At 42.6% G+C, this 21543-nt stretch overlaps 1 protein-coding gene across 4 annotated transcripts in view; it reads left to right on the top strand.

Moving 5' to 3' along the window:
* The window catches only part of macrod1 (mono-ADP ribosylhydrolase 1), a 93489-nt gene that overhangs the window by 62295 nt on the left and 9651 nt on the right, over positions 1–21543 (top strand). For all 4 annotated transcript variants that reach the window (XM_076104029.1, XM_076104028.1, XM_076104030.1 and 1 more), the window contains 3 exons: positions 3276–3392; positions 18666–18787; positions 20949–20979. In XM_076104029.1, coding sequence (XP_075960144.1) covers positions 3276–3392; positions 18666–18787; positions 20949–20979 — 270 coding nt within the window. The remainder of the gene's footprint in view (positions 1–3275; positions 3393–18665; positions 18788–20948; positions 20980–21543) is intronic.

The raw sequence follows: 21543 nt of genomic DNA on the forward strand, positions 1-21543 counted from the left end.
GCTTAACCACTGTGTGTTTTTGTTTAATTTGGTGGATTGTTGGAATCTGTATGAGGAATAAAGCATAACTAATTTGGGATAGTTTATCCTGATATTGAGAAACATCAATGCCAAAGTCAAAGGAAGCATGAAGCTACACAAACGCTACATTAGTCGGCTGTCTAAGTGTCTTGGCAACATGCAGCGATTACTGGTTAGACTTAATTTACTGTCCTCCAAACGGCTGTTGTATGCTAGGACACGTGTTACTTAATCTTGGCATTGAGCTGTATGTGCACACATGCAGAGGTGTTGTGTATGTTGTGTAGAAGAATAACTGTGTATGCATCTGTAACCAGGCATTGTGCATGTGTGGGCCTGAGCAGAGAGGTTGTCGGGTCAAAAAGAGTTTCTGTAGCTAAAGGAAGTGCAGTCCTCTCATAAAGACGGAGACAGTTTTCACCATTTAACACACTGAAACACAAACACACCCACGGCGCAAACGCACACACACACATTCATGTATCTGTCAAACAAGAAACGACACAAAAGGTATTGTTGGTTTATGTTTCAGTTCAATTTCCATTTCCTTTTCTTTTGATTCTGTTCTTCCTGCCTGTTTATTTATCTCCCTCCACACTATTCTTACATCTGCTGCTCTACCCCTTGTTCCCCTCCCTTCCTCCCTCCTTCTCTTTTCTGTCTCTCCATCTCATCACACTTGTTCTCTATTTCAGAGTTGGGCTGCTTCAAAGTTAGTGTGCAGCATGTGTGTGTGTGTCACCTCAAGGACTCTTCTCACTCTCACACACACACACACACACACACATGAATACATCTGTGCATGTAGCACAGTGCTTTGACAAGGATACACACACCAGCATTATTTGTGCGCGCGCACACACACACACACACACACAGCGTGAGCATGGTATCCGAGCTTGTTTCTGTGCACCCTGAGGAGGTAGCCGGTGTTCAGAGCTCGCCTTTCACAACCTCACACTTGTGCTTAGCTCACAGTGCGGCCCAGTTCAACATGGCACAGCATGACATGGCACACTACAGCGCAGCACGACATGCGATATGCCAACTTAACACAATAACGTTCAGATAACACCAGACCCCCCCCCCCCCCCCCCGGAGCTACTCAGTTTGGCGAAACCCACCGCTGTAACAGCTGGTCTGTATACAGTCAGGCGGATATAAGAGCCACAGGCCAACACGCTGAGCTGTGACATATGGATGGGTGATATTGTACTATTTTCAACAAGCGCTGACAAGTCTCACAGTGCTGCGACAAACTCATTTCTGACAGATGTGTTTTATTCTGGGTTTATTATGAATTATTGACGCCAGACTCCTACATTAGACCTCTGAATTATTTCAAAAGAAAAGCAGGATCTTACCGGGCTACAACTGCTGGTGACACGTTGGCTGGTAACATTAACATTTAAATATACGCAGTATTTTACCCCTATGGCATTTACAGTTTATACAATGTATTTGTTTAGCCAACTACATTATGAGGAAAACATAATTCATCTCAGTATTATGTTGAGTTGCAGCGCTTTTCAAATGTAGGCAGTGCGCCAGTTATGTTGTGCATGCAAGTTGCATTGGTCAGGGCCAACGGGGGGGGTGCGTACAAAGCTTACAACTTTGACACCATGCATGATTCATGATGCGCGTGTTCACGTCCAGAGTCCTGCATGTGGTTGAGTTGAGGAAAACAAAAGTAAAGTGAACGCATCCTGTCTTGGGCTTTAACCAAGAGGAGGATATTTCCTTAGCCGTACCAAAGTGCTTTGACTGCACAAAGAGAACCATAAAAACATGATTCATCCTTTTAGCCGTTAGGCGTACAATGTAGATGTTGTATTGAAAAATAACATATTACAGGGAAAACAAATGAAATATGTTGTCAGTTGACATTTTGCAGAAACATTCAGTAACATTTTGCAACTTTGCACGTAATTCAATTTCTAAGTATCCTCGGGATAGGGGTATAGAGCGGAGACTGCAACATCCCCAGTTTGAGTCCAAATCTCTGTTGCTTGTCATTCTCCATCTCTCTCTCCCCTTGTTTCCTGTCAACTCTACACTGATAACTTCCTTATAAATGCTTAAAATGCTTGAGGATTACTTTTTAAAAGTTCCCTGACAAAGTGGCAACGCCTAAACTTCTGTTTCTACTCTTTCTTGATTATGAACAAACCTGATTGAATGTGACAGGAAAGAGGGGGAAACCATGCAATAGGAATCCAGATGCATCCTTTTTTACATTCATTCTACACTTCAGCACAACTTGCTTTCAATAGAATTTAAATATAAAAAGATTTCATCTGAATCTTGAGTGTGCATCTTTTGCTTCCGTTCTTTGATGTCTGCCTACAAGCCAGCACTAGAATCGGTTTGTGCTTTCGTTCTTTTCTTCTTAGTCAAAACATAATGTCAATGCATGATGTATTATTAATCAAAAGTGTTTCAAAGGATTCATAAATAATAATTTTCTTGTTATCACATAGTTTCTGGTTTTCTATTAGAAATGGTAGTTTAAATATTTTGCCTTTAAAGAGTTGCTTCCTAATGTTAAATTCTATTATTTTTTGTTTTTGCACTTTAGCATTCAAACCTGTTGTCCCTTTTTTAAATCTTAATTTGTCTCAAGTGTGAGTTCATTAAAGTTGAATGCTGCTTTCTTGCCAGAGAACGGTAATGATGAAGCTGCTGAGGTTGAGATGGTATAAATATAAACTTTTAGGAAATGTGTCTCACTGCAAGGGGTGCAAAGATTGAAATGAAACTGGTAATTGGCACAGCTCTAAAATTGCTTTCCCTGCATCATTGCCCTCCTGGAAATGAACACAGTCACGGTCTTTAGATGTGGTCTGGATCAAAGACAGATACAGATTTATGAAAATGTCATTAATAAAGACTAATTGACCAGAAAGTCAAAGTCAGCTGAGTCCTTAATAACACATTAAATGGAGTAATTAACTAAGGCAGTGGCCCTAAAATCCATTAAATAGACTGACACACAGAGAGAAAGATTCTTTGACTTACTAAAAACACAAAAAGCAGGATTTGGGGAGAAAAGTTAGCAACCAGCAGAAGACAGGAAATACAACTTATTACCACTAATCCCGACATCATCCAGGTCCTTTCAGCTCTAAGCTTTGAGACCTGTAAATGTGTCAGCTGGACTTCAAACATGTAGACTCTTAGTAAGTAGTCAGATTGCAGAGGATTCCTATGAGTAGGCCAACTCTCTGAATCTCCTCTCCTCTCCTCTCCAGTGGACGGAGCGATCCACCGCGCTGCAGGTCCAATGCTAAAGAAAGAATGTGCTTCCCTCCACGGCTGTGAGACCGGAGAGGCCAAGATCACTTGTGGCTACGGCCTCCCAGCAAAGTGTGAGTATAAAGTGTGTGAATGTTTGTGTAACTGCCTCCAGATGTGAACGTGTAGGAAAGTGTGATAGTGATGAAGGGTGCTTTTGAAAAAGAGCAAACTGCACAGTTGCTTTTCTAGAGATAAATTGAGGTTAGACAACCTCATGAGTGAAAATCACGAACATTTAAATAACATCAATTCACATAAAAGTACATAACTTCACTGAACGGTTTTTCTTTTTACTTCAAGTAGATCAGTTTTCCTTTCCAGCCCAAGAGGCTCATAGGTATCCACAATAATCTCACTTACTGCCTTCCATTTATAGCAAAGTAAATGGAACTCAATTATTAAGTGGCACTGCATTGCGGCGTGTATAATGTGACGAAACTGAAGATTCAACGTGACAGAAAAAGCTTTTCTAGGTGTTTTAGTTCCAGCTTCTCTGACGTCTAAAACATGTGACCTCGGGAAGAGCCTCGGTACTCGATGTCGACATCAGGACGACGAACTGAACAGCAGTAACTACACTCTGAAAACTACAGTCTCTTCCTGACACTCACAGGGGACCTCTGGAAGCAGGGCTACTATTGTAATCATTTTTGATTGATCTGTAGATTATCTTTTATATTAGACCCCCCCCCCCCCCCCAGATTAAGAACTGGTTTAATGGACTAATTAGTTTGATGTCACTTGAGTCAGCATTGTTTGGGGCTGAAGACTACAAGAAAACTACCAAACACTTTGGGACTGGAGTTAGAAGGAAGTCAGACCTCTGTAGTCGCTCCTCATTAGCTCTATGCTACATTAGCTGCTAGCATAACACACCCGAATCTCTGTTGGCGGTAGAGGTGCATTGTGGGTAATGTAAGCGCCATGTTTTGACAAGGAAGAATAATGCGTGGAATAATAAAGATGACTTCTCTGTTTTGGCTTAAATTTTGATCCTTTTTCTAACTGTCCATCAGATTGGCCATCATCAAAGTCTTTGAATCGGTAGATACACGTAGAATATTATTTGTCTCTGTAAAGCGTGACACACAGTTCAAAACGTTCCCATGATACCTGCCCACCACTGTAATGGCACACACACAGCATGACGCCAATAGGTATTGCAATAATGCTCTCGCCAAGCTCTGTATAATATAATGACCACCCAGGTGTGTGTGTGTGTGTGCGAGTGAGAGAGATTAAAAGAACACTGAGTCTGTGTGATATCAGCTTATGGTTCCACGGAGAGTTTAAGTTCACAGTGAAAGGAAGGCAGAAAAAAGTAAAGAGAAGCGATGATAAAGGCGAGCTCAAGGCAGAATGGAGAGCAGGAGTAGAAGAGAAAGATAAGGAGGGAGTGGGAGAGTGGTAAAAGAAATAAGAATAAAACGAAGCAGCGTGGGGGAGGGGACCAACACGAGGAAAGCTGAAGACAGGAGGGAATTAGTGAGATGAGTTGTCTGTTCTCCCTTTGTTGGTTTACTTTGTGGATGTTAGCTGTAATGTTTGTGAGAGGATTCTGCTGCTTGTCACAGTTGTCCTTATGTGTGCTTTTGTATCTCTCTCACTCTGATATACACTCGATCTCAGAGTCTTGTTGTGTGCATGAGCATACTGTGTTTACTTGTGTCTGTGTTGCTTTAAAGTTGCTACGACATTCGGTAACATTTCCATTGCCTCTTAATGGCTCTCAACATGGCGGAGGCCGAACCGGCGGCTCGCTGCTAACTGCGCCAACAGCGCTAACAGTGCAAACAACGGCAAAAGTGATGACAGAGCTAACGGTGTTCACCTGACGGCGTTATCGACTGTAACCGTTCTTATGAGCGCAGTGCAGAGCGGCGGCTGTGAGTTAACCAGTGGGGCACGCTCACGTGCACAAATATGCACTAAAAGCACCCGTGGCCGGCCCGGTGATGTAAACAAAGAGATAACATTCATTCTTTGCTCAGGTAGGCATTACTCCTTCAAGTGTAGTATATCAGTTTCTAGTGTGAGTCGCCTGTCAGGTCCTATCCGTCTCTTACCTGCAACTATCTGTCAGCGTGGAATCTGTATGACTGTCTTTTTTTGACTCACTGACTGACTAACTGTGTGTGTGTGTTTGTGTGTGTGTGTTTGTGTGTGCGCATGGCCGTTGCCCAGTATGTGGTATGGAGTCTTTCTTCCCTGACAAAATATTAACTCTCAAGAATAATTCAACACTCCGATGCTTAAACACTCACAACAGGGCTTGATTACCTCTCAGCATGAGGGGAGAGAGGCGAGACAGCAGCAACACACAGAAAGCAAAGGACGGATAACAAAGCAGGCAGAGTTGTGTGTGAAGGCAGAGCGCCGCCGTGGAAAAGAGAAAGAAATGAAAATGAAACTCGACAGGAGAGAGGCAGGGAGTTTGAGAGACGGGTCCAATCTCAAAGCCAACACTTTGATCTTGATTTGTATGGGCTTGCCACCAGATGTGGTATTTAAAGAGCGTCTGACTCACGACTTGCCAAATGGTCCAGAGGACCTGCTGTCAGCCCTCCATGCAGAGAGCCCGTCGATGATCCCGCTGCCACTTAGCCAGCCGCATCCCAGTACCGTAGCCTAGCAACACTCGGAGTGCATGGCACACTACCGCTGCTGTTTAGCAAGAGTCGCATGCAATTTGGGGATGTTGACAAATGACAGCTGGACAATTTCAAGCAGGCCCCGTCACATATTAACCAAAACTTAAAGGCATTTAAATCAGCAATCTGTCAACTTTGGGGCATATCAGCCGCTGTAATTAGGAGGACTGGATTAGGAGTGGAGCGGTTTGAGATCAGTCTGTGTGTAATGACAGTGTTGTAAGATTCGTGTGCACATGTGTAGTGTGCCCACATGTGTGTTTTTTGGTTGCCAGGCGGGGGAGCGTGGGCTGAAAGTGTTGTCCGGACAACCCAGCGCCCCAGAGCTCACCTGTGTACCGATGAACACAGCTGTAACCCTGCTAACCTGTTCCCCGGCCGGCCCTCGCTCCCCCGCCGACCACACCGAGATACAATAAGCGTGCCACACCGGGGAGGGAAGGTGCCGGGGGCGGGTCTAAAGACCGTTAGGGAGAGACGACCTGAGGGCAGAACCATTTTTACATCCAGTGAAGGCTGCACTCCGCTTTAGTGACGTCAATGCACACTTATTCTGGTGATGAATAAGAAGGTTACAAATTCAGACAAGTCGGATGAAGAAAAAATGATTGTTTATTATTAACGGATGATGTGTGATGATGAAGTCTTTGGCGCTTGGACTCTACAGGGGGATTTGTAATGGAGGGGCGTGTGCCTTGAGCAGCAGCAAGATAAATCCCCCGTGGCGTCCAGACACTGGTGGTGGTGGTGGCTGATGAGGCTGATAGAATGATGAGTTGATGAAGCCGATGAATCTGCGAAGATGGGGAGGTGGAGGGGCGCGTAACAGCAGCATGAACATAGTGATGGTAGAGAGACAATCATATTTAAGAGAGACAAGAAGATGAGGCTAACAATGTCATTGTTTCTTTGTGCTGTTGGATAGAAGAGACCAGCTGATATCATGACTGAGCGCCCCGATCAATGACATTATGAGTGAGCATGCGTGAGGAGTGAATGACGGATGTATGAGAAATAAACTACGCGCTTACACATGCAAGAGTATCGTCTTCCTGACTGCACTTACGCTAGAGCTTCATGTCCATCGGAGCAACATTCATTCTCTTAGCTCGGTTTTTGGTCTCTGCCAAAATTGAAGAGGATCATCAGATCAGATCAGGGTGATAATGATCCTTTGTCAATAAGAACATATTTATTATGGTAGCTTTAAGATAGGTTGAAGTACTGTGGTAATTAAATATGTAATAGAGAAGAACATGCACAACTCATCCCAAAACAGTACAGCTCTGCAGGTCAACTGTCAGTCAAACATACCTTTCTCACATCTTTTTCCAGATTTTCGCTCCCCCCCCCCCCCCCAAAAAAAAATCCCAATTAACTGCATTTTAAAATGATCCTGTCGCTCAGTAAAGTGTGCAAAAGAAGCTTCTAAGCATAATTGCAAATATCGCTTTAGTGTTGCCTCAAATACTGTCTGTTTGTATTGTCTTGTATTTCGGGGGATATTGGTAGAGAGTGAAGGATTCTGTTTGGGGAGTAAGCGTGAGTAGCACAGTTGGAGGTGGAAAAAGATTGAGATGGAAAGGCTCAGATGGAAAAAGTGCTGAAGGAAATAGAGAGGTACAAAGCAAGAGAGAGATATCACTCTGTCAAAAACTGGCTGTTATGCTCCCCTCTCTTCCCTCTCCTGCCTCCCCTCTCCCAGTTTCAGTTCCCTCGGTGGCCAATTACCGCTAATTAAAATCCTTGCTGCAGCTCTTCCTCTCCTCCCAGACCTCCATCTCTCTGCTTCGCCTGTTGCCCTGTCGCTCTCTCTTGTCTGTTTCCCTTTCTTTGAAGACGTGGTGTTTCTGCCTGTCGTGATCAACAACTTAAACTTGTTTCCTCCCGTCTCATTCTCTTCCTCACCTTTCTACCTCTTTATATCCTCTCTTTTTTTCTTTTCCTCACTCCTACATTTGGGTCCCCCCCCTCCTTCTTCTATTTCTCCCTTGTATGTCGCTCCTATCCTCTACCCACCTTTACTTTTCATCCCCATCTCACCTCCTCCCTCCCTCCCTCCCCCATTTTTCCTATCATCATCAGCAGTAAGGTTTCTTTAGTAGTGCCAAGAGACTTGACAAGGCTCTGGGCTAAAGACTGTAGCACTCAGACTGTGATACCTTGCTAGTTGGGGAGGTTTTTTTTTTGACAAGGTTGTCGACATCTTCGCTTCTTCCTGCCTCGATGTCAGCAGTGTGATCCTTCAAGGTGTTAGAAAGCTCCGTCAAAGCTGCTGCTGCTGATGAGGAGGAGCGTGGTGATGATAATGATCACAGCAGCCTGGTGTTAATTCATTCAGTTAATTCATTCGCCTTGAAGGAGGAAAAGGGATAAAAAAATGTTTTAAAAAGCTCCAGTGTTGCTAGGCTTAGGGAAACAGAGTTGGAGTTGAAGAACGTCTTTGCTCTTTGATGAAGAGAATTATGTCCGCTCCTTTTAGCGTCGGCATCTTGTTCCTCCATTCTCCGTCCACTCTTGTCCTCCTGTTTAGAATAACTGCCTCTCTGTCTTTTTCAGAGAAAGGTGGAAAGAGATAGGGAGAGCTGTAGGGGCCTTTACAAGACCTGAGCCTTCCTTTTGTGCCAAAGGCCCGGGCCTGGATTTAAGAGCTGTGTCCGCTTGACTGAGCACAAACTGAGGCCGAGCGCACAAAGGACTAGCTCGGCTTTTTGCTGCCTGTCCTGCTTTAAAGGCAGATAAAGAAAGGCGAGGGACAGATGGAGGTATGAGAACAGAGAGAGGGAGAGAGAAAAGGGAGGAGAGGACGGATGGATGGTTGTTGGGTATGAAAAGCAGGAGCAGCGACTCGTGGCCTCCCAGGTAAGAATAGTGTGAGGCCATTGGGGTGAAGGAGAGGGAGGGATGGAGGGGGAAGGGGGAGGATAAGAAGAGCCAAAAAGAGGGGTGATGACAATTGGCAGGAAAAAAGCTGGAATGGCAGACAAAAAGAAAAGCCGGGGCGGGTGTCACCGGATGGCACTCAGTCAAGTTCTCGTAATGCTGTGACGCCCACCTATGAGAGAGACACACACACACACACACACACACACACACACAGTCTCTTTGCAGGCTAAATGTCCATAGCAAATCAGGTGTGTGATGATGATAGTTTGAGCTGCACTCAAGTACAAATTTACTTTGCTTCTCTCCTGTGTTATTTACTGTTTTACTACCTGGTCTGACCTATCTTCACTTTGCTTCCCTTTCATTTAGTTGTTCAGCCTGTTTAATATTGCGTCGTTTTGTGTGAAGAAAATCTTAGTGTGATGGGGCCTCAGTAAAGTGTAGCAATATGTTTAATGAAAGGGTCTTGATGCCATCTGTTAGAAACAAGCTTTTGTGTTATAATTAGGTCAGACTGTGTTTTAACACGATAAAGTAAGCGCATCTTATTCTAATGGATCTGACAAAAACTACAGTATTCTCAGGTGGAAAACAGGATGAAACCACAGCGGACGTTCCACACTTTGTGAGGAGCGGGGCCGCCTGGGAGAGAACAACTGACATAAAAGGAAAAGTTTCAGATGAGAATGATGGAAATAGTCAGCATTGAAAGAAAACTAAAAGGAAGAAGCTCTTGCACTTTACTTTAAATTATATTGTTCACACATACATTAATAACATTTATATGCAGGTTGGCTTCAGGGGAGCTTAATTAAAAGATGAGTTTATTAAGTTTATGTTTTTGAGCGATGCCTCACTGCAGCCGCAAAATTAAAATGCTGCTTGGTTATTAATGCATGAGTCATAGTAATCCATAAATATAATATATAAAAACAATCAATATTTGGCTCCATAACGTATTTTTTAACTTGTAATACTTTAATTGCATTTTACCTTGTAGTGTTTCTTATATTATTTAAGTAAATGATCTCAGTAACTCTGGAAATGTTGACATATGTAAATTAATGTATATGTGAGTATATGCAATATGATTGATTCATATGCAATAAGTGGTTATTCAGTATGAACAAATGGAAAGACTTGATACCAGAAATGTCACTGGTGCATTCTTTAAAAAGATTAAAGTAAAACTACAATGTTGGAAGAAACAGACACTTGGAGTATCGCGCAGTATAAACCTTATACACACAAACAGTATAAAGTAAATAGAGTACTGTAACTAGCTGTGCCATAGATAGTGATTCCTTAATTGGGTTAAAAGCCCGAAATCAATATAACATAAATAACTGTTGCTTTAAATAAGTCTGTAAGCAGGAGACGAGGAGGGAAGAACAGGAGTAAGAATTGGACATCCAGCGAGAAAACGTCACAGTTAGATTACATAAGATAAGGTGACAATAAAATCATTACACAGAATATCTCATTACAATCCAATGAGGCTTGTCGTTCAGAGCCTTTGGAAACACGGTCTGCAGGGTAGAAATCAAAAGGCCTCACATCTCTTTAACAATAGGTCACGATTCCCTCCTCTGTGAAAGATCGACCTTCTCAGCCCCACTGAGCAAAGACACAATGCGTCACCGTAATGCACAACCACAGAGTAACGACAGCCATTAATTCATATTGCACACTAATGTTCATCTGCAGGCCGTTTTAAATGTCTTCTTTTCATATAAACAGATGTGCTACACACTCAACATGTGTGCATGTTCCTGTAATGACAATTTGGGAATGTTCAACCTCTGGCAGGATGATAAAATGTGGCCATTACATGCTTATTTATTTTTTTGCACTGTATGCAACTACCGCAATGATAGCTGCTGTTAGGTCGACAGCAGAAAACTGCTTGTTAGAATAAAATATTTTGCCTGTTACGTACGAAATCAGCATGAAGGAGCTGGTCCGTTAAGTTTCTCCCTCATTAATCAACAAACGGAGCCATAAACTGAAACACCCCACAGGAAAAAGCCACAGTACTGATGTGATGATGTAGGCACAATTTGATTGGTCCATGTGGGTCCACCTAACTTATATAAGAAGGTTTGGTATTTATCTGAATACAACCTGTTCACCATCAAACCCATCTAAACCATAGAATGTATATAAGACATGGACGTAAGCATACAACTTGGCATTTTACTTTATTACATTTTCTATTATCCTGAGGATGTATTTTGTTCTCTTTTCATAAAGTGGTGAAATGATGAACTGATAATTTGTCACTGAGCCCCAAAACACAATATTTTAGCCTCCACAAATAAAGAACGGAACACTAAACACTAAAGAGGTTTTGTTCTTGTCGTCTACAATGCCCACAATGGCCCACAAAAACAACTTGACTACCAACATTTTGATTAGAGATTTGGGTATGTTAAAGCGGCTAATGTAGCCTCAAGCCACTAACCTCAAGCAGAGATGAGGAGCGGGCTCTTTTAGTCACTTGAGGCAATTTATCTTCTACTTTGTGCAGCTCCCTCTGGAGCCACAAAAGGCTTTATACAACGTATTTAACACATGCAGTAGTACTCCACAAGACCTGTAAACAGACTTTGATGTTTATAATTGATGGACTTCCTTAACTCTGTGCACAAAGCCAGGTCCATATACAGACAGTGTTTTCTGAATTTGGGGTGGAAGAACTCGACTGTCCTGCACAGAGCCCTGACCTCAACCCCATCCAACTCTTTGAGATAATCTGGGACGCCAACGGCCGGTCGGCTCAACAGGCCCGATCGTCCATATAGCAGCAGCTTATGTGGCTGAATGGGAGCTAATGGCTGCAGCCAGCTCCCAACATCTTGTGGAAAAGCTTTCAAAGCATATTAATGCAAATCTTTGCGTTCGACAATCACATGTGGATAATGTTGAGTGTCCACATACTTTTGGCCTTGTTGTGTACACTGTCTACATTTTCAATTCCCAGAGAGAGGATTCAAATTAAATCCCTCACTTGTTATCAAACCCAAACAACAGCCTCATCTAATCACACAGGGCGATATCATCATTTTAAATACACACACACATAGTTTTACTGTCAGTTGCACACACAGTTTCAGCAGACATGCATCCACTTTCTCCATTAACACTACTCATCACACACGCTCCACGACACACTGTTCAACACAGTCTCCTTCACACATAAATCCCTCACACATCCTAACATGCTCTGCTAGCTTTCCATCTCCCCATCGAGCTCCCTCCGTCTCCCCCTCCTTCTCTCCCTCCCTCTCTCTCTGTGTTTCAGGGTAATGTGAGCCAGCAGCCGTAACACTGGGGTGGGGAGGAGGAGGAGGAGGAGGAGGAGGAGGAGGAGGAAGGGGTGGTGTTGATGTATGGTGGAACTAAAGCAACCCTGCCGATCGATAATGTAAACAGGAGCGAAGAGAGGCGGTAAATAAGGCCGACTCCTGACAGAACTGTCTACCTCAGGTGACGGAGAGAGAGGAGAAGTAGGGGAGAGGGGGTGAGAGGAATATGTAATAGAGGAAGGGAGGGAGGTGGATAATGGAGGGATGAGAGAGACAAGGTAGGAGAGGGAGGGACAAATGGGGTTTGAAAATGAGAAAAGGAAGGAATGATGGGAGGATGAAATGGAAGAAGAGAGGAAGGAATAGGTGACGGCGGGATGGGAGAGAGGGCAATGAGCCGAGAGGAGAGGTGGGATGACTGGATGAGGTAATGGTGAGGGAGGGAGGCAGGGGGAGGAGTGACGACAAAGGACGTGGAGAGGGAAACGAAAAGAGTGAGAGGAGAGATGGATGGAGGGGAAAAGAGATGGAGACACAGAGAGGTGGAAAGATGATGGAGAGGGAGGAAACAGCAGTGAACAGATAATTGGGTTAGCAATGAGGAACAATTACCAATCATAGATTACAATTCAGTTTTAGTAGAAACACTGCCTGTACTGTGTGTGTGTGTGTGTGTGTGTGTGTGTGTGTGTGTGTGTGTGTGTGTGTGTGTGTGTGTGTGTGTGTGTGTGTGTGTGTGTGTGTGTGTGTGTGTGTGTGTGTGTGTGTGTGTGTGTGTGTGTGTGTGTCTGTGACAATTTGAAAACAGTGTAGCAGTGACAGATGAATGTAGTTGAATGACCACCAAGTGACCCACTGTTGAACCGCACCAGCACAGTACTGCACGCACACACATTAAAATACACACACATTAAAAACACACACACACACGAGTCGACCGAGTTGTGAACCTGGCCCACAAACGTGACAACATGAACAGTCCCTCACTGCTGTATGAGGATTACACTGTACTCATTTTGAGTTTGTACTGTTCTTTGAATGCGTTCCTTCATGCGTGTCTTCATGTCTGACCACGGTAATTACGCCCGTTTTTCTGTGAGTGTTTCATCCGCAAATTCACGTTTCAATCTGTGTATGCTGCTATTTAAAGAGCAGCTTTCTCATACACTATAAATACAAATGTTGCTCTGCTCACCATGTGGTGAATCACATTAGTGATTCATCTTATAGCCAGTTCTTGGGAGCTCTTAAATTGGCAGTTTTAAACCAGTGTTTTGTTTCCTGATGTGACAGTGTAACATGTGGTTTTCTTCAGTTTTGTACAAAATGCAACATTAAGCTGTCATTAAGGTACGAGGACGCCCTGATGTGGAGTTGTTTAGGCCCGTGTCGGCTCATTGAGAAGAGGGTCTGGAGGAGGATTAACATAGCCGGAGCGTCTGCATAGACACTGAGCTCAGATTTGGAAGAGATGTGGACTGAGAGGAGAGTCGTTAGGGTGAGAGTGATCCTCCCGCTACAGGTTACAGATTACAGATGTTTGTGTGAATTAGCCCCATGCGACTTCCAGGAGGATCATTAATGCTGAGAAGCTGTAGTCAAGTCTCCACACTGACACTCACACTCTTGTTCTTTCACAGAGCCTAATGTTGCGTTAATATAGTCTATGGACAACATCAATGGGGCAAATTCAGGGAAAGGGAAAAATCAATATATCATGGATATCCACCGCCACTTTCATGCAATATGAAGGAAGCAACACAGCATAAACCTCTGATAATCGATGCTATAGGAGAATATTAGTGTCAAATAGCCACGTCGATGTATAAACAGGCTTTGATTGCAGCACTTATTATTCTTTCTGTGTGGGTTTATGCACCCAGACGAAGTGATTTCTCAGAGGCCGCACTCTTTTTCATCAGCTACTAGTTTGATGAAGGACTGTCACAGTACACAGACAAGTTCCTTTCAATCTACATCTGTGGATTCCACTTTAAGCAGCATCGGTCCTTGGAGCACTCTTTCATCCACACACTTCTGGTCTTAGGGGGACACAGAGGCATCCCAGCATATAGTTTTTGATAAGTTTCCGTTGGTGTAAAGCTCCTCGTCTCCAGTTTAATGACTGCAGGAGGTGTATTTTCTGCTGAAAGTGCTGCTGTATTCAGAGGAGCAGGAGAAAGGCAAATATGATGCTCATGCGGTTCTCTTCCGCTCTGTGCAGTGTTTTTAATGTCTTTCAGCTTATTGTTTTGGTTTACGGATCTTACTGATTATTTTCAGTTCCACAGTTCTCATCAGTGCCATTTTCAAATGCAGCTGTTTTCAGCAAAAAGGCTGTAAAAATTCCACTTCTGGTGGCTGTGTAAGTGTTTTCTAACACATTTGCCATATCAGCCTTATAAGGTGATATTATGTCATTATTTATATTTATAACTCACCACAAATGGCCAAAACAAGTCAGTTAATGCAGCTTTAATAATCAAAATAGTCTGCGTAATGTTCATTTTAATGTTAATGCAAAGGAAAGTAGAGCATTTCAGCAGGCACTCTTTTTTTAGCAAAGCAGAATGATTAAAAATACTTTAAAGTGTAAATCCACTCTAGATATTCAAAGGAGGAAAACATAACTGCACTTAACTTTATGGGTTGAGGGTCATGTCTCTTATTACAATAACCTACTACAAAATACTGAAGCAGGTTTTTGATATTAAACGTGTATCAAAGTATGTGTAAAACCTGTATTTCATATTATCAAAATGTTTCCTACCACACTCATGTTTAAGCAGATTTAACAAAAAGTTAAGCTAAGTTTCCTCCGAACCAAGAGTTTCCTCTCTTTCAGCTTTCAATCATAAAGGCTTTGTTATTAAGAAAAAACACAGTACAATAGGTTTCTGACACCCAGAGCTCTGTTCCACTATCTGGGTGTAATGAGCTGATCCTGCATCGCTAACCAAATATCTTCTATTGATTGTGGTTAGATGGCACAATTTCCATCGTCAATAGATACAACACATTCTAACAACCAACGAGCCTGTTAAGGGTGTCGGGGAATTGGACACAAGAACACATTTCATGCCTCTGTTATGAATTCATGGTTTTGAAATAAGATCACCAGATCATATTTCAAAAAAAATCCAGAGCACTGTGTTAAATCTTTCTGCCTAATGGCCTCCTATCCTCCGAGGGCTGGATTACAGAGCTGCTTCTGGGCTACTTTTGGGCTGCAGCGCCTTTGGCTTATTAGCTGTGTGTGTGTGTGTGTGTGTGTGTGTGTGTGTGTGTGTGTGTGTGTGTGTGTGTGTGTGTGTGTGTGTGTGTGTGTGTGTGTGTGTGTGTGTGTGTGTGTGTGTGTGTGTGTGTGTGTGTGTGTGTGTGTGTGTGTGTGTGTGTGTGTGTGTTAATCGAATTAATCATTAGCCTCATATTGTTTTGTTTTGTAAAAGAGATAAATCTGGCCCTCAAGGGGGGCGAGAGACTTGAGGCAGTGATACTGGTGAGATGAAATATTCAGGTAGATGTCAGCGTCTAAAAACAACAAGAAGTTAGTTATTGTAGTTTAGAGGCAATAAAAACGCCTGAGTGCCGCTGTCATCATAACTCACTCAAATCTGAACACACAGACACACTACCCATACTTTTAGATTTAGTGTGACTTACACTTTCCAGAAAAAACTATCTCAGATGACCATCGCAAGCAGTCGTCCATAAATCCACTAAGAATTTATGGCAAACAAGCGCAAATTCGCAATAGCTGCGACCCCATGCATCCGCACTTTCATGCATTCACACACAACCTCACAAACATTTGAAATCCGTTCCATGTTTCAGCTTCCAGGGCCAAAACTGCGGTTGCCAAAGTGTGAACATCGTAAACCCTCGAGTATAAAAATGACTCGTTGAAATCGGTGGAGAAATCATTTTTATCCAGATAAAAGGCAGCTCCCCGTTCACCTGTGTTTGTTTACAGGCCAGCCCTGCCCAATCAAACATGGCGACGACGATGTATCACAGCAACGGGCTGAAGCGGGCAATGGGCATCTTTGTATATATGTTGCTTTTCTTTTATTTTGAGATCAATTTCACTCCATACCAAAGGGTGCTAATAAAAGCTAATTTGGCATACTTTTAAATGTGCCAAAGCTAAAGAAAGCTGTAGCCCACAGAATAACTCACTGAATCAATTAACTTCCTGTTTACTTTCCCTGACGCGTCATGGCAACTGTACTTCCAAATCCTATCCTAAATTCTGATCGGTTAATACTTCTGTGAGACCCTCTAAAAGCTATCGCATGTGTTCATATCTGTTATATCAGTTTGGTTCTGGTGAATACAGTGCCGTACTGCAAAGTTACATTGTTAGTGAGGTCTCCTTTTCTACCCTTCTCCTTATACGATGACTGTGCAGGTTTGAGGCTCTGATTGGGCTGTTTGGTGTCAGTAAAATCTGGCCACACTGCAGACCTGTCCAGTAATATCACTGATCACGTGATTCAAGACTAAGGCGTCAGGATTGATCTGCAGAGGGTTAGGATTATTTCACCCCTATTCCTTACGCTCCTTGTACGAAGTCTCGAAACTAAATGAAACGTGTTGTTGAAATGGATTTTATTCAGTGCGTGTGTGTGTGGTGATTTGACTCGGTCTTATCACAGTGTTGGTATTCACACTGAGAGCGACACGCTGAGCCTCATCAGAACGTGTGGTATCGGCGGCGTTGGCATACAGAGGCAGAGTAAACCACCTTTCTCTCTGTTCTCACTCAGCTTCTGTTTGTGAGGTCCTCTGTGTTCTCTCTCTCTCTCCTCTGCCTTCCATTCAATACATTTCAATTCATTTACCATTTATTGAATCAATTAGTCCAAATTAAACATTTTTTCAGAGACCTGGGCAAAAGAAATACATTCAATAACTTGACAAAGAAAGTATGCGGCGTTCCAGCAGCTACATAACAGAAAAACACGGAAAGATTCAATATTATTAGAATTAGAAACAGCATTGTTGCTGTCAATTTGCTGAGAGACACGAAGGAAATGTGATTTGCAAGTTGATACACGTGTGTAGTTCTATAAAGAGTAAAACATTTTTGTGAGATTAATTTAAAATCAGCTAGTAGAGGACACAATACATCCTCTGGCAGCCATATTGGAGGTCATCAGCTCTTGGCAGTGGCAGCTTATGATACCGTTTGGTCAGGTACCTTGTGGGCTAATTGGCTAAAAACATTATTTGGGATCCAAATTAATGACTTCATAATTAATGACAAACGCCCACGACGTTCTTTTACAGATGTCACAGGGTTTTCTGCCCAGTTAAATATTTAAAAGGACTTGCGTGCAGCATCTAAACCAGTGACAGCGGTGCCTTAATGGCTTCCCATTTAACATCTCATGCTATAACTTTACTATGTATGGGAGATAAGATAAGGGCAATGTAGTCTGCACCCTGGTTACAGACTTGGCTGTTCAAAAAAAGAAGAAGAATGAAGATGTAAATATGAATTCAGTCTGTTTATGCGGCAAAACACAGCTGGGTGAAATGTGAAAAACATGGCCCACCTAACATGCTCACAATAGGAGCCGGTTTGGATGTGAGGGTTCCTGTTTTGCTTCTGTTTTCCTGGCCTGAGGGAGAACAACTTTTCCTCACCTGCAACTGAGAGAATCTCTGATATTCAACACGTATAACAGTAAGCTTTTGACAGAGGCATTGTTTTAGTCTCGAGCCTTTGATTTTACTTGAAAACCATCATCAGGAGCAGTTTGGTTTCAGGAAACGGCAGCTTATAAAGACCAGGTGTGACAGCTGATTACATCATCAGTTAAAGTCTGACTGTGTCACAGGCAAACACAGAGGAAAGATGATACACACCAACACCACATATATATATATAGTAGACAGGACAACTTAGGACAGTTGTGTGACAGTTTATTAATTGAATGGTGGACTTTGGCCGATGTTTTCAGGTACTTCCATATTATTAAGCGCTGAGTCGATGGACGTTGACTTGAACACTATTTACAAGTCGTACATTAGAAATCTTGATAACTCTGACATGACATCAATATGGCATTAATCTACCAAACTAAGTCATGTCAGTCAGCCAACATACCAGTTAAATTATTAGACTTAATTCTAATTAAATTAACTAATCCTATATTTGTAATTAGCATGAGCACAGATGAACATTTTAATGTTAGTCGATGGGATGGATGTTAAAATAACATCTAGTGGGAAACAGTTCAGGACTAAATATTTATATCGACTATTTATGTGAACATTCAGGCTGAATGTTTCTGATTTGTCTTCATTTTGGTTTTGTTTTTGATAAAAGACTAGTTTCAACATTGCTGCCACATAATAAACACTGAATACATGTGATGTTTGACTGGGGAGATTAAACTCAGGATGTGTTTTACTTATATTTTCCTATCCTCATATGTGTCACCCTGTAGTATGAAGTGTTTCATCTTCTCATCTCTTGCTGTCTCTGCAGATGTCATCCACACTGTGGGCCCGATTGCACAAGGAGGAGTGGGAGAGGAGGAGAAGAACGCCTTGAGGTCGTGTTACAAGAACAGCCTGACGACAGCTACCAAGAACGCTGCACGCTCTGTGGTGAGGACGGAGGGGTGATGGTTGTTGCTAGGAAGAAAACAGGAAGGTTGAGAGCAAGGATGATGAGATACTGAGTTGTTTGTTTTAGCGGTGGAGAGAAAAAAGGAGTGCAGAAACCTGAGAGACTAGATCAAAACAGAGGTTAAAGGAAGAGAAGCACCGAAGACTGGGACAAGAAAAAACAAAAAAGGACAGCTGAGAGGAAAGAAGTAAAAGAGAGAGAGAGGGAGTCATGACTGTAAAAGAGAGGAGATTCATCACATGTAGACTTTTCAAAGGACACTACATTCAGACGGAGATAGTTGGAGAGAGGCGAACAGGAGCTGCTGGTACGACTGTTGAGTCGTAAAAAGGTTTTATGATGCACACCAGGCGGTGGTTTCACAGCAGAATGAGGTGTTCAAATCAAAGAAAAACACCAACGCAACATGAAAATACAGTCGGCGGTACAGTAGAAGAAAGAATAGTGCTGAGAGTTTGTAGTTTCACTCCTCAAGAGTAGCCTTTAAAAACACTTCAAGTTTCTCCGTTGCAAACAAGCAATTACAGCGTTTATTATAATTGTTTTCATTTCATTTCTATTACATGCCCAAAATGTACCTTCAAAAACTTAGAGGCGTAATCACAACATCTTGATTTAATTGGTACTCTGATATAAAGTCAAGTCAAGTAATTGGGTTAGCCTAAAATCCCATATTTCATTTGTGTTATTAGTTGACTTCTGTTGACTTCTGTTTACCTTTCGCCTTGAGGAGCCTGTGAGTTGTGTCTGCTGTCACCCTGAGTTGCCAACTCTGCAATCTGGTGAAATGAAGAGATCTGGAGACACCGAGAGACTCCTGGCATCTGCTCATACAGCACGGATTGACAGCAGTTTGAGAATCTGCCAGATTTGATTTGCTTTGAAGTTCACTGGCTGCTATTCTCCACTCCAGCGGTGTGCCATGAACCTGCCTGACATGGATCTCAATGACTTGAAGTTGTAATGCCGACGATTTTTATACAACAAAACATTTTTGAAACTTGACATTGACATTTTTCACAAATAGGGATTCAATGTACGTTCAGTAATTACCTCACCATTTAGCAGTTTCATTGTTCAAGTTTGACTTCCCTTTCTAACTTACCTCCTCACTCAGTTCCTGCTGTCTATACTGGTCACAAGGCATCTTTGTAAATTAACTTCAACGTAAGTGATGGTGGACAAAATCCTTCTTTCTGTGTAAAAAAGCATTCTAAGGCTGAAGCCTCATCTTAGCTTCAAAGATATATCCACCAAAGTTAGTCTTTTAGTACTGAAACGACATTGAAATTCTTTAAGAAGAGATCTCTTTTTGGCCGGTATGCAAAGGAAGAACAATGAAAGTGCTTTCAAGGAACATATAGACATGTGAGGACTGTTTTCTACATTTTATTTTGGGCATTTTATGCCTTTATTATATAGGGAGAGTAGAGAGATGAACAGGAAACAAGGGAGAGGGAGGCTGCAATGAAACGTCCCCAACCGGATAAAAGACAACAATGAAAACATTCGAACCGGAGGCTTGGTGGTTCATGGTTCGCGGCATCTTGACCCCTAAGAGAATCGTTTTAAGACATACTTTTTTTAACTCAACTGCTGAAACAGGTGATTTTTATTGTGGAATAGCCACATTGCGCTGCAGGCGAACGGCTCTTACTTCTCCAGCACCTCTCCAACCAACACTTTGTCAGTCAATGTAAATTATTGCTTTCAGGCCGTGGTTTGTTAGGATGTTTTTCTATTACAGGGTTATTTTTAAACCTCACTTGTTGTTACCAAAAGAAACCACCGGTGTTACCAAATCAACCAGGACTGGAATGTTGTAGATTATAAGATTATAAATATAATAACATTGATGGTCACCACGTCTCAGTTATTATCACTCTATCAATGTCTGGTTAATGTCATTTCACACCAGGTCTCCTTAACAAAAGATGATTGACAGTTTGGTCTTTAAAGAGTAGTGAAAGTCAGAGAGAGAAGGAAAGCTGCCGTAAAAACAATTAGGAGAAAGACTCCGTTGAGATCCAGACGAGAGTTATTTCTGTGTGTGTGTGTGTGTGTGTGTGAGATGAAAGCAGACTGTTATGTGATCAACAACAGACTGTAACCACTTTGTTTGTCATCTCCACCCTGCAGGCTTTCCCCTGCATCTCCACTGGAGTCTACGGTCAGTGTGTGTGTGTGTGTGCGTGTGTGTGTTTGTTATCATCATAGCTGTACCTCAAGTGTTTGTGTTTCTCGGGGCTTTATACTCAATATTTTTTCTTTGAGTGAGAAGAAGAAAAAAAATCAATTTTCATCCAACAACAGTATTTCTTTGTTCCTGTGTTTATACGCTGTACACACTGCCGGGGATGTTTTCCATCACATGCTTGTTCCCAGTATCAGTCTTTCTGTTTACCCGGAGTGCTGAGCCGCCCTTCGCCACTTGTCTCATTATCTCCTGCAGCCCAGGGGTGGTTCTCAGATTAAGGCCTTGGATTAAGACCGGCAGATTAAGATAGATTAGGCCGGAGATCGTGTCAGATTGACTGTAATCCCCCTTCACACTGGCAGGAGAGAGTTAAGGATAGTGCTTAAACACTCCCTGGGGTGCGTTTGGGTGTGAGGGCCGGCTGTAAACACTTCTCCCCTGTTGCTCGAGAGGAAAAGGCCAAAGTTCTGATTGACTCGTTGTGTTATCCGTGTCTTCCTCACTTCCGTCACTTCCTCTGTTGAGCTCATCTTTTTA

This window comes from Anarhichas minor, unplaced genomic scaffold (genome assembly GCF_050575085.1).
Source record: "Anarhichas minor isolate MPS153535 unplaced genomic scaffold, ASM5057508v1 ptg000028l, whole genome shotgun sequence".
NCBI classification, from domain to species: Eukaryota; Metazoa; Chordata; class Actinopteri; order Perciformes; family Anarhichadidae; genus Anarhichas; species Anarhichas minor.